The sequence below is a fragment of the Piliocolobus tephrosceles genome, chromosome 16 (assembly GCF_002776525.5).
Source record: "Piliocolobus tephrosceles isolate RC106 chromosome 16, ASM277652v3, whole genome shotgun sequence".
Classification (NCBI taxonomy): domain Eukaryota; kingdom Metazoa; phylum Chordata; class Mammalia; order Primates; family Cercopithecidae; genus Piliocolobus; species Piliocolobus tephrosceles.
The window spans coordinates 50,739,861-50,752,809 of NC_045449.1; the positions used below are offsets into that span (position 1 = coordinate 50,739,861).

Sequence of the window (12,949 nt, forward strand, 5' to 3'; positions counted from 1 at the left end):
TTTTTTTTTTTTTTTTTGAGACAGGGTCTTGCTCTGTTGCCCAGGCTGGAGTGCAGTGCCATAATCTTGGCTCACTGCAACCTCCACCTCTTGGGTTCAAGTGATTCGTCTGCCTCAGCCTCTCAAGTAGCTGGGACTACAGGTGTGTGCCACCATACCCGGCTAATTTTTGTATTTTTAGTAGAAATGGGGTTTTGCCATGTTGGCCAGGCTGGTTTTAAACTCCCGGCCTTAAGTGATCCACTTGCCTCAGCCCCTCAAAGTGCTAGGATTAGAGGGATGAGCCACCATGACCAGCCAATGAGTGACTTTCGAATCCAGACAGACACATACGCTCCAGAAACACCCATCAGTCAGATACTCTCTTGCTCAGAGTCATGCCTTTGGTGTCCAGCCTGAAATGCTTGGGTGGGGAGAAGCTGGTCCCAGTCACCACAGCATCCTGGCTTTGCTTATGCCGTGACCTCTGCCTGTAATACCCCTACTCCCGTCATCCATGTTCGGAGGCTTAGCCCCCTCTTCCTTCACGAGACTTTCCTGGTGTCCCCAGGGACTGCAGTTTTGCCTTTGTGCCCTGAGGGTATGTCCCATGTGGCAACCACAACCCTCATCTCTTTTCACATCTGTCTCCACCCAAAAGACCCACTCAATCTTGGGGAGGGTGGTAAGCAGAGAGATTGGATCTTACTTGTCTCCGGCCTACAGGAGTGTGTGTGTGTGGAGCGAGAGACACAGTGGGTGCCCCATGACTATCACCAAAAGAGAAGACAGCCCTCAAGAGGGTGTCTGAGGTCAGAGTGTAGCCTCCGGCAAACCTGCCAACCTGGGCTGCAAGGTAGGTTTCTGTCGGCCTCCCCCAGGAGCCAGGGGTAAGTTCCCACCTTTCCCACCTCCCCACACTGGGCCTGGATGTGAATCTGTTTGCTCTGCCAACAGCAGCCTGGCCGGTTCTTACTTTCCCTATGGCCCCTGTGCACCTGTCAGCTAGAATCACCCTCATGGAGGCATTCACCCGTTTCCCCCAGAAATCTGCCTTGCAGCCAGCTGCCCCTTCCAAGCTCATAGCCAAACCTCTGCAAAGTCACCCCAGCTAGGGAGAAGCAGAAATCCTGGCAGGGAATCCAAAGGAAGAGGGGCCGCCGCCTTGTCCCTGGGTTGGAGTGCTGTGTACCTTGCTGACCTTGGCCTTCAGAGACCACAGACCTGACCTGGAGCCTGGGACCCCCAGCCTGCAGATGAGGTCCTTGTCTGAAAGCCTGTGGCTACCAGGAGGCTCCAGGCTGGAGAAGGGCTGCTTAGGAGTCCTGATCCCAAAAGATCCCACAGGGGGAATCCCCAGAAACAAAGACCCAAGAGGCGGCCTAAAGACCCACAGACTCCGAGAGGTCCCACAGAGGGGTTGTCCAGATACAGAATAAAACTTACTGGCATCAGGGGGGCTTCAGACCCTAAGACCTCATTGAGGGCACCCCAGACGCAAAGACCCCCATGGAGGGAGGCCACAGACCCAGAGCCCCTCAGAGGGGCCCAGACAGAGATCCTCCCCAAACCAAATTTGTGGGAGCAGCGCTCCTCCACACTGACCTGGCCCTGAGGGGCTCTTCCCCAAGCTGAGCTGCCGAAGCCGCCTCTGGTGGGCCCGCCCCCCACAGTGCACCTGGGCCTGGGCCGCCGAGTTCAGCTGGATGTTGCAGACATCGCAGAGTGTGTACGATGGCCGCTTTCTTTCTCGCTTGGGCTTAGGTGGTTCTGGGGGCCGAGGGGGGCACTCAGCAGCTCCAGATACGGGGGGCTCCTTCTCAGCCGGTGGGGGTGGGCTCAGCGGCCGCTTCATACCTGAGTGGATAGAGAGGGAGATGAATGAACGCCAAATGGTTGTGAATACTTAGAGGGAGCAGGAGGGGCTCAAGACCGGGAGACGCAGAGCTCTGTATCCTCCGTATCCCTCTGAAATGCCCCAGCCCGAGGATGATGGAAGGGTGCATAATGGAGTCTATTTCAAGCAAAGCAGCATTAAAACTTGGGACTCTTGGAGGTGGCTCACACCTGTAATCCCAGCACTTTGGGAGGCTGAGGTAGGTAGATCACCTGAGGTCAGGAGTTCGAGACCAACCTGACCAACATGGTGAAACCCCATCTCTACTAAAAGTACATAATTAGCTGGGCGTGCTGGCACATGCCTGTAATCCCAGCTACTCCGGAGGCTTATGCAGGAGAATCATTTGAACCCCGGAGGTGGAGGTTGCAGTGAGCCAAGATCGGGCGTCATTGCACTCCAGCCTGCACAACAAGAGCAAAACTTCGGTTCAGAAACAAACAACAACAACAACAACAACAAACTTGGGACTTTCTGGAAGGATGTCCAACATGTCTACACATGGGGAGGCCAAGACACCTGGGGATTCAGAACATAGCTGCAGAACATAGCTCAGAGAGGGCTGCAGAACATAGCTCAGGGAGGGCTGCAGAACATAGCTCAGAGAGGGGGACTGGGGTCTTGAAGGAAAGGTGGGCACTGAGGGAGAGGCAGCGGCAAGGCCAGCTGAGTCACATTTGAGGAAGCGAGAGTCCTGTTCTCAGCTCCACAGCAAGCGCTGGCAATCCTGTGACAGCCAGGCATGTGGTGCTTACTGGAGACGCAGCAACCACCAGCCAAAAACACAACCTTCCTTTGCCCTGCACCCAGCAGGGTGACATTCACAAATGGTGACAGTGTGTGAAGCCATCCCAACCCCTGCTCCACGTGGCTCCAGATGCCCCCTGCTGTCTTGGCTACTGAGGCCAAGGCAACAGTTGGTGGTTTCGGTAGAGACCTGAGCTCTGCCGCCTGGGTCTGCTAAACACAGCGCCCCCCCCCCGCCCCCCGGCCCCCGGCCCGCCTCCACCCCGCCCCCCAACGTGCGCGCAGACACACACACACAGACACACACACGCACACGTACACACTTTTTCTCTCTCTCTCTCCTAGACCCTCAAGTCCAGGTCCCCATCTCCCATAGACAGTCTTTCCTTTCCAAGTCACTTCTCTGAAACTTGCCCTGCCTGACTTGTCTGCCTCTAACGATTTCTATTCTGGGGCTGCTCAGTGAATTTTGAATTCTCTCGGAAATCTGCGTACATGCTTCCTGCCTCTGCCTCAGATGGGGACTTCCTTTTTTTTTTTTTTTGAGACAGAGTCTCACACTGTCACCCAGGCTGGAGTACTGTGGCGCGATCTCGGCTCACTGCACTCTCCGCCTCCCAGATGCAAGTGATTCTCCTGCTTCAGCCTCCTGAGTAGCTGGGACTACAGGCACACGCCACCACACCTGGCTAATTTTTGAATTTTTAGCGGAGACGGGGTTTCACAATGTTGGCCAGGATGGTCTCAATCTCTTGACTTCGTGATGCGCCCACCTCGGCCTCCCAAAGTGCTGGGGTTACAGGTGTGAGCCACCGGTGCCTGGCCAATCAGCTGTTATTAATACATAGTGTGTCTGTCTCTTATAGCTTGTGAGTGAAGTCTGTCACCCTGTGTGTCTGTCATGATGTACCTGGGTCACTGCAAATGTCTCTGTTACCCCATTGTTTGTTGAGGTGAATCTGTATCACTTACCCTGTGTGCATGTCACAGTGTAGCTGTGCCATGGTGTGGGTGTCGTTGTGCCCAGACCATGAAATGAGATTGTCACTGAACATCTGAAACTATGTGATACGGGTTGAGTTGTGTCCCCCCAAAATTTAATATGTTGACATCCTAATCCCCAGCACTTCAGAATACGACCATATTTGGAAATAGGGTCATTGCAGATGCTATTAAGATAAGGCCAGACTAGTATAGGGTGGGCCCCTAAACCAATATACATGACTAGTGTCCTTATAAAAAGGTGAAATTGATGGGGTGCAGTGTCTCACGCCTGTAATCCCAGCACTTTGGGAGGCCGAGGCGGGTGGATCATGAGGTCAGGAGTTCAAGACCAGCCTGGCCAACATGGTGAAACCCTGTCTCCACTAAAAATACGAAAAAATTAGCCGGGCACGGTGGTGGGCGCTTGTAATCCCAGGTACTCAGGAGGCTGAGGCAAGAGAATTGCTTGAACCTGGGAAGTGGAGGTTGCAGTGAGCCGAGATCGTGCCACTGCACTCCAGCCTGGGTGACAGAGCGAGACTCTGCCTCAGAAAAAAAAAAGGCAGGGTCTTGCTCTGTCACCCAGGCTGAAGTGGAGCGGTGTGATCATAGCTCACTGTTACCTCAAACCCTTGGGCTCAATAGATCCTCCAGCCTTGAGCTCCCAAAGTGTTGGGATCACAGGTATGAGCCACCACACCCAGCCTTGCTGACACATATTGATCTTGGACTTTGAGGATCCAGAACTGAGACAATAAACTTCTATTGTTTAAGTGCCACCCAGCCTGTGGCACTTTGTTATGGGAGCCCTAGCAAATTAACGTGCCATAGATCTGACCCTGGTGTGGTCATAAATGCTTGGTGATTTGAGGTTCCAAACCCTGCTGCTACGTGTTGTGGCTGGGCGGCAGTCCCAGAGATAGCCTCCAGGTGGCGCAGCAATCATCCAGTGGGAAGGTAGGTGGAGACTCCGTACCCCCTGGGCAGGACAGACCCCAGCCCCTACACTCAAGAGTCGATGCAGCTGTCTCCGGGAGCCACACCACGGGTCCAGGGCACAGCTCTTCCCACAGAGGGCACACTGGAGGTCACTGCCATTGTGAGAGGGCCCCCATTGCTGCATGGAGCCCCCCACTAATATTTTGCACCTTCTCACCTCTAGATGGAGGTCATCACAGTGACTCCCCTGCCTCTCCATGTCCTCCCCAACCCTCCCTGCAGGAGGAGGCAGGAAGAAGGTCTTAGGTGCAAGTGTTGGTCGGGGGAGAGGTCCCATTCCCTGGGTGGAGGCTTCAGAGGAATGAGATTTTCCTGGCCATGCCAAGGAGAGCTGCCTGCCCCGCCAGCATGGGGACAAGGGTATTTTGAAATCTCAGTGCAATTTATGACAGGCGGGCCGGGGACATGGCCCAAGAGAGCAAATATCTGCCACGCAGCTGATTAAACCTCTGTGATATATAGCCTCTGGGCTCACAGGGCCGCCTGGATTCCAGGCTAATTGTGTTTCCCCCAGCCAGGCTGCTGGGCCTGCTGCAGCCTGCCCTGCCTGACCCAGCCTTCCCAGCTGTCCCCTTAGGAGCCACCCTGCCCCAGCTAAGCTAGGGGAGCCCAGTCATAAAGTGTGGAGAGGTGGGCAGTGACGGAAGCACACAGGTCTGCCTAACCCTGCCCTGAGCATCGACAGCTCAGCATCCCCAACCCTGGCCCCTACTCAGAGCCAGCATGACCCACCCTAGCAGGACCTACACTTGGACAGGGCCTAGTCCACATGCTGCCTTAAGCAGATGGGGAAACTGAGTACCAGAGCAGGGCAGTGGACTTGCTTCAAAGCAAATGGAAAGACGATGCAAGAGCTGATTATAGAGGCTTCCCTGTCTTTCTCTTCACCTCCCAGCTGCTTACGTCACCTCTTCTTTATGAAATAACAACCCCATTTATTGAGGGCTTACTGTGGGCCAGGTGCTTGACAAAAAGGGTCTTTTTTCTTTTTGTGAGGGGATGGGGTTTGACTGTGTTGCCCAGGCTCCAGGCTGGCCTCAAACTCCTAGGGCTCAAGTGAATCTCCTGCCCCAGCCTCCCAAGTAGCTGGGATTACCGGCATGTGCCACCATGCCCAGGAGGGATCTCTCTTAAACTTCACAATTCCATGAGATGAGCACCATTATTAACCTGTTATCCCAGCGCATAGATTAGAGAACAGGCTTTGGGAGGTTCTGTGGCTGGACCTGGACCTATACTTGTCTGACTCAAAGCCTTAGTCCTTACCCGCTGCCCCATCCCACCTCTCCTTAAAGCCTGCCAAGCCCTGACCTGAACTGATGGTTCGGGAGGGGGCCACAGATTGAGAGAAGGGCTTTGGGGAGGGGCAGGGCTGTGCAGCCCCTATCAGGCCCAGTGCCTGGCAGAGAGGGGCTACACCCTGGGTAGAAAGAGTCAAAGAGGTGGGGAGGAAGGACAAGGGGAAAGCAGAGAAAAAGAGCGTGTATGTACCCATCCGCCTGTCTGTTTCTCTGGGATTTTTATAGGAAGCTGGCTAAATCTCCCTCTGTTACCTGTCTTCCCTGAGAGATGGGCTGAGGTTGCTGCAGAGAGGGCAGGGGTTGGGCCCTGGGAGGGAGCCACCCATTTGGAGGCAGGCTCACACCACCTGCGCTGGAGAGCTGTGTAGCCCAGGTTCTGTCTGTCTGTCTGCCTGTGTGTCTGTCAATGTGGAGCTGGGGGGTGGGGTGGGGGGAGCACTCAGGCAGGGCTCTGGGGTCCCATCTCCACCACTTCTGGCTGAGTGACAAGTGCATGTGAAGTCCCTGGGTTTCCATGGGGTCCTTGGCCACCATGAGGTGATGAGATTCCCTGCCTGTCCATCCAGAGAGGGCTCAATGAAGGGGACTGTGGAGGCCAGAAAACAGGCAGCAGATGGTTGTTTCTGCTGCAGCCTGGGAAAGGAGTCCTCCAGAAAAGCCTGCTTCTCCTAAAGAGGCATTCGGAGAGGAAGGTTGGAGGCCTGTCCCCAGCATTTGGCAGAGCATGACAGGCTCCCTCCTCAAACCCTTAACAAGCCCAGTAGGCCAGGTGCGGTGACTCAAGCCTGTAATCCCAGCACTTTGGGAGGCCGAGATGGGCGGATCACGAGGTCAGGAGATCGAGACCATCCTGGCTAACCCAGTGAAACCCCGTCTCTACTAAAAATACAAAAAACTAGCCGGGTGAGGTGGCGGGCGCCTGTAGTTCCAGCTACTTGGGAGGCTGAGGCAGGAGAATGGCGTAAACCCGGGAGGTGGAGCTTTCAGTGAGCCGAGATCCGGCCACTGCACTCCAGCCTGGGCGACAGAGCGAGACTCCGTCTCAAAAACAAAAACAAACAAGCCCAGTTACCCTCTGGCATTTTCCTCCATGTCAGCCAACAGCCACCTTCCCGCCTCCCCAGCCTACTTCTCAGACCGGGCCAGGCTGGCTGGCCAGCCAAACTTGGGCCAGACCCTGCCTCGCTGGGCTTTGGTTTCCTGTCTTTAAAGAGAGGGGGCCAGGCATGGTGGCTCATGCCTGTAATCCTAGCACTTTGGGAGGCCAAAGCGGGTGGATCACCTGAGGTTGGGAGTTCCAGACCAGCCTCGCCGACATGGTGAAACCCCATCTCTACTAAAGATGCAAAAATTAGACGGCGTGGTCGTGAGCGCCTGTAATCCCAGCTACTCGGGAGGCTGAGGTGAGAGAATTGCTTGAACCTGGGAGGCGGAGGTTGCAGTGAGCCGAGATCGCGCCACTGCACTCCCGCCCCAGCGACAGAGTGAGACTCTGTCTCAAAAAAAAAAAAAATAAATAAGTGAAAAATAATAGGCTGGATGCAGTGGCTCATGCCTGTAATCCCAGCACTTCGGGAGGCCGAGGCAGGTGGATCACCTGAGCTCAGGAGTTTGAGACCAGCCTGGAAAACATAGCAAAACCCCATCTCTCCTAAAGCTACAAAAATTAGCTGGGTGTGGTGGCAAGTGCTTGTGATCCCAGCTACTCGGGAGGCTGAGGCAAAAGAATCGCTTGAACCCAGGAGGTGGAGGTTGCAGTCAGCCGAGATTGTGCCACCGCAGTCCAGCCTGTGCGACAGAGCGAGACTCCATATCAAAAAAATAAAAAGTAAAATAAAATAAATAAGAGAGGGGATTGGGAACCTAGGTCCTTTGCAGGCTGAACTGCGGTGGCCACACAGAGCAGCTGCTGCTAAGGTGGAAGGCAGTGGAGGCCAAGGTATATGATTCTGCCTTAGCCTGGGAGAAAGGCAGGGTGGGTGCGCCTGGTGGCAAACACCTGTTACCCCTGGGACACAACAGAAAGAACGCCTACGTGAATCCTCAGAACAATCCTGCGAAGTTTGACACATGAGGCAACTGAGGCTCAGCATCACAAAGAGAGGCAAGTAGGTAGGGAAAGGTCTCCTCCATTATATGAGGCAAGGGCAGGGGGTGAGGACCCTGGCAGCCCCCATCCCATTCATGGGGTCACAGGCAGGAGTGTGGGATCCTGGCCCTCCCCATCAGCCCAGCTGCAGAGAGAAGCACCTGGAGGAAGAGAAACCTCATCTGTTCCTGTCCTGCAAGCACTCCTGGGCCTGGGTAGCCACTGAGTGTCCCTGAGGGGCCGTCACTGAGCATTTTGGCTTCTCCACCCTGCCACCTCCCCACTGCCCTCTCCCAGCGCTGAAAGAGAGGAAGGGGAAACAGGGCCTCTTTAGTGGTGTGGCCCCCACAGAGTGGCACCCATCCCACCTATTCCATGGGCCCAGGGAGCTGGGGTCACCCAGGGCCACACCCTGAGATCCCCTCAGAGGATCCAGAGGAGTCGAGTGACCTGTGCCAGCCCCCAGCACATACAACCCTGCTTTGCCAGAACAGGAGGCCCGGGGGCTAGGCAACAGCTGGTCCAGGTGCCAGGTGAGGGGTTCCGCTGGACACACCCAAGGCAGCCATGTCTGTCTTCCCATCTGAAGTGGTGACAGAGGAAGCCTGTCACCTTCCCCTGGGAACTTCTGCGTGCTGGGGGTTTCAGGAGTGAGCTGCTGAAAGCCAACCCTCCAGCTCCAAAGAAGGGAGAGAGGGCACAGGAGGTGAAGGAGCAGGATGGTCCGGTGGTGAGGTCACCGTGCCCCACTGCCTCCCCTCCCTGGTCTGCTCTGTCCTCACCCCCAGTTGTCTGCATCCTCCAGAGGGCCTCAGTCCTCCTGACACCCCCAAAGACAGGGGCTGGCTCTGCTGGCCACTGAGACTCCCCCAAAGACCCCTCCCCTCAGGAAGGAAGTCCTTCTTGCTGTCTAACCTGCATCTCTCCTTGCAGGGTCCACAGTGGCAACACAGAGCAACTGCCTCTAAGGTGGGGTGGTTGTCTCCCTACCCCCTGTCCTTGCCTCTGCTGCCAGGCAAATCCCAGGAAATCTGACCTGTTGCCCTGATCACACTCAGCAGGCAGAGGAGACCCACCTGCCACATGCCCCCTCCTAGGAGCACCAGGGCTCAGGATCCTGGCACAGCCGGGGTTTATCTCCTGCCTGCTCTCCCTGCCCAATCCCATAGGACCCAGAAGGGGAGCTCCCTCAAACCCCACTCCCTGCCTCCCACTAGTCACCACATCCAAGTCAGGGCAGGGGCCTGAGTCCTGGAAGCCAGAAGGAGGAGGGTTGAGAGTTGGGAGCTCCTGGGACTGTTCCTGAGTTGTGGGTGGGGGCAGAGTGCTCTGGCCAGGGGCTCCCCCTATACTCCTTGCTGAATATGAGACATTCTGCACGTTGGGGGCAGGAAGGGGAGGGACAGGAAGGCCTCCAATGACTGTGAATGAGATGGTGGGTGGGGGAACAGGATTACTCTTTGCACCCAGCAAAAGATCATTGTTGCTCTTCCCTCCCCCACCCCTTCCCTTCTATTCCATCTCAGTGTTGATAGGGGTGGATCAACTTTTGGATTCTCGAAACTTCTTAAGAAAAGTCGGTGGGTTATTTGGTCGAGCCCCCTGTCTCCGGAGAATGGTCCCCTCCTTAGGGTGGGTGGAAGTAGAGGGGGAACTCTCACCCTCTCTCCCTCCCTCCCCCTAATGGGAGCTGGAAGTCCTTCTTGCCATCACCCTTGCTGTCCTCCTCGCAACCTCAGTTTCCGGTTAAGTTGCGGTTCTCTCCCGGTCACCAGGCGAGCAAGGTCCCCGCCGCTGCCCCCAGCCCTGCAGAGCCACCTACGCGCTGAGCACGCAGCGGGCCCCCTCCCGCCGGCTCTGCCCCCACAGCGCGTGGGTCTGTGATGGGCGGCGGGGAGTGAGGGCCCGAGTCCGGCGCCCGCGCCTACCTGGAGAGCGCTCCGGACAAACCCGGCCGCGTCCAGCCTCTCGCGGCCACCCGGGGCGGTCCTGAGTCGCAGCTCCCGGCCCCGCGCGTCCCGGGACAGCCGCCGCGTCTCCGAGCCCGCCCCCGGGCGGCCCGACGGGAGCAGGTGCCAGGAGCCGCGCCGCCCCGGCCAGCCCAGGAGAGCTTTGGCGGGAGAGGGGCTCAGCGGTGGGGCTCCCCGGGTGAGAGGAAGAGAGGGGAGATTCGGAGGCCCTCCTGGCTGCAGAACTGGGCCCACGGGTGAGTATCCCGCCCACCCCTGGCTGACCAGGCCCAGTGTACCTGAGGGCTCCCCAGGGATCCCAGAGCTCAGGGAAGGGGACCCCAAGCTGGCTGCCTTCCCCCACCCCCTGCCAGCACCCCCTTCCGCCCCGGCTGCTACCTCCGGCAAGCTGGCCCCTCTTTTGGGAGGAAACTCAAGGAGTGGGAGGAAGTTGACATTCATGGACCACCTCCTGGGTGCCAGGGGGATCACATTCAAACCTCAGAATCACTCTGCCCAGAGCGGTGCAGTTCCCCATTTTACAGACCAGGAAATGAAAGACTGGGGACCTAGGTGAGCGCAGTGGCTCACGTCTGTAATCCCAGCACTTTGGGAGGTTGAGGCGGGCAGATCACTTGAGGTCAGGAGTTCGAGACCAGCGTGGCCAACATGGTGAAACCCTGACTCTACTAGAAATACAAAAATTAGCCGGGGGTAGTGGCATGCCTGTAATCCCAGCTACTCAGGAGGCTGAGGTGGGAGAATCGCTTGAACCTGGGAAGTGGAGGTTGCAGTGAGCCAAAATCACCCCGTTGCACTCCAGCGTGGGCAAGAAAAGTGAAACTTCGTCTCAAAATAAATAAATAAATAAATAGCATAAAGGAAGATTGTGGACCTTAAGTAACTGGTCCAAAGTCACACAGGAAGTGGGCACCAAATGGGAGACTCCAGGCTGCTCCAAGGCACTGTCTCTGGAGGTCCCAGCCAGAGCCTGCTGGGGAGACTTCACCAGTGTATGTGGCTGGGAGTCCTTTCTGATTCCTCCTAGGGGATCGGAGCACAGGGTCCAGCACACAGTGGGCATACACAGGAGCACGGAGTCAACCAGGGAGAGCAGGAGGCAGTGGCTGGTGACATGACCTCCAAGAGCACTGTCACCATTCTGTTATTGGAGAAGCAGTAACAGAGCAAGAGAGCAAGAAAGAGCCAAGGAAAGTGGACAGAGAGGGCTCTTGCAGCTAAAGAAGAAGTGGCGGTACCGCTCACCTGCCTGGCACTGGGGCAAGCCTCCTGGGGACCGGGCCACGCAGAGAGGAGGCCCCATGGTGGGAGCCTCAGGGACGCCTCACCCACGGTGCCACCAAGTCTCCCAGCACTTCCTGGTCCACCCATCCACCAACTCACCACGGCCTTGGGCCTTGCCCTTGCTGCCCCCTCAGCCAGGAACATCCTTCCGACATTCACAGAGATATCTCCTTGTCACTCAGGCCCCAGCTCAAATGTTACCTCCCCAGGACCCCCTTTCCCCAGCTTCATCACTCCTTGTCTCAGACCCAGTTTACCACCCTCTTAGTGTATCTCCCAGGTTGTAATTCTTTTGTTTGGATCCTGACCTGTCTCCCCCATGAGGGCAGAACCTTTATTTCCCAGCTATCCACAACACCCGTGCAAAGCTTATTGCATGCCTAATAAATGCTCAATAAATAGTTGTTGAATGAATAATAAATGCACTTCCACTTTTAAGGTAAAGTCACATTAAACTGTACATTTTAAATGGGGGAATTGTATGGTATGCAATTATATTTCAATAAAGCAGTTATGAATTTTTTTTTTTTTGAGACGGAGTCTCGCTCTATCAGCTGGGCTGGAGTGCAATGGTGCAATCTCAGCTCACTGCAACCTCTGTCTCCCAGGTTCAAGCGATTCTCCTGCCTCAGTCTCCCAAGTAGCTGGGACTACAGGCTCATGCCACCAGGCTAGGCTAATTTTTGTATTTTTAGTAGAGACGGGGCTTCACCATGTTGACTAGGATGGTCTTGATCTCCTGACCTCAATATCCACCCGCCTCAGCCTCCCAAAGTGCTAGGATTACAGGCGTGAGCCACCGCGCCTGGTCAAAGATGTTTTTAAAAAGTAAATCCAAGGTGGGGAGGACAGTCATGGTACACCATGTGTACCTCACTATCCCACAGCACACGCATCCTCTAACTTAATCTAGTCACACTGCTCTCCATCACAGTCCACATCCTGTGGCTGTCCATGGAGAACTGCAGTTGTTCAGACTTGGAAGGGATCTTAGAGGTCATCCTGTCCCTTGTGTAGCAGCTTGGACAAGGTATCCTCTGGCCTCTGCTTGAACATGCCAGTGGCAGGGAGATCACTGCCTAACAAGATGGCCCATTCCATATGTTAACGTTCATGGGATGGGGGGTTGGAACCTGTTTCCCTATAATGCTTGCGTACTGGTCCTAGATCTGCCTGGTAACACAGAAAACGTGCACTCCACCTTCCACAGCCAGAGAAACACAGCAGGCAGCTTCTTCCTAAAGGGGCTCTTCTCCCAGCTAAAGAGACCCATTTGCCTCGGCTATTCTTCCCCTGACATGGCCACCTCCTCCAGGAAGCCTTTGAATATGTGCCTCCCCCTTGTATGTGCTCCCAGGGCACCTTTCATGAGACCCTAACACTGCCCTTATCACACTGTATTAATTAAACTGTCTCTCCCAAACCCTGCTTTGGTTACCCGACTATACTGAGGGCTCCTCCCCCAGGGTAGTTCTGGGCCTTTGTTCGTTTCCTTTGCCTGGTACCTTGCATGGTGACCAACTGACGTGATCTAAACCACTTAATTAAAAATGTTGAATAAATGGTTTTCGGGTGTTTGGTTATCCCAGTTACATTCCTCTAAACTCTTTTAGGCTTTTGGTATCCTCCTTAGAACAGAAAAAGGGACAGCACAACCTCCCCCAATCTCTGCCTTCCTCTGTGAATGCCGCCTGTCCCT

General features: G+C 55.6%; 1 protein-coding gene across 1 annotated transcript in view; it reads right to left on the reverse strand.

The window, feature by feature from the left end:
- ZNF385C (zinc finger protein 385C) overlaps window positions 1–10,031 on the reverse strand; it is a 42,171-nt gene extending 32,140 nt beyond the window's left edge. Inside the window, exons 1-2 of the mRNA XM_023204102.2 lie at window positions 9,925–10,031; window positions 1,585–1,836 (exon numbers count right to left, since the gene is read on the reverse strand). Of these exons, the coding sequence (XP_023059870.1) occupies window positions 1,585–1,834 (250 nt within the window). The 5' untranslated portion in view covers window positions 1,835–1,836; window positions 9,925–10,031. The remainder of the gene's footprint in view (window positions 1–1,584; window positions 1,837–9,924) is intronic.
- Between the last annotated feature and the right edge of the window lie 2,918 nt (window positions 10,032–12,949).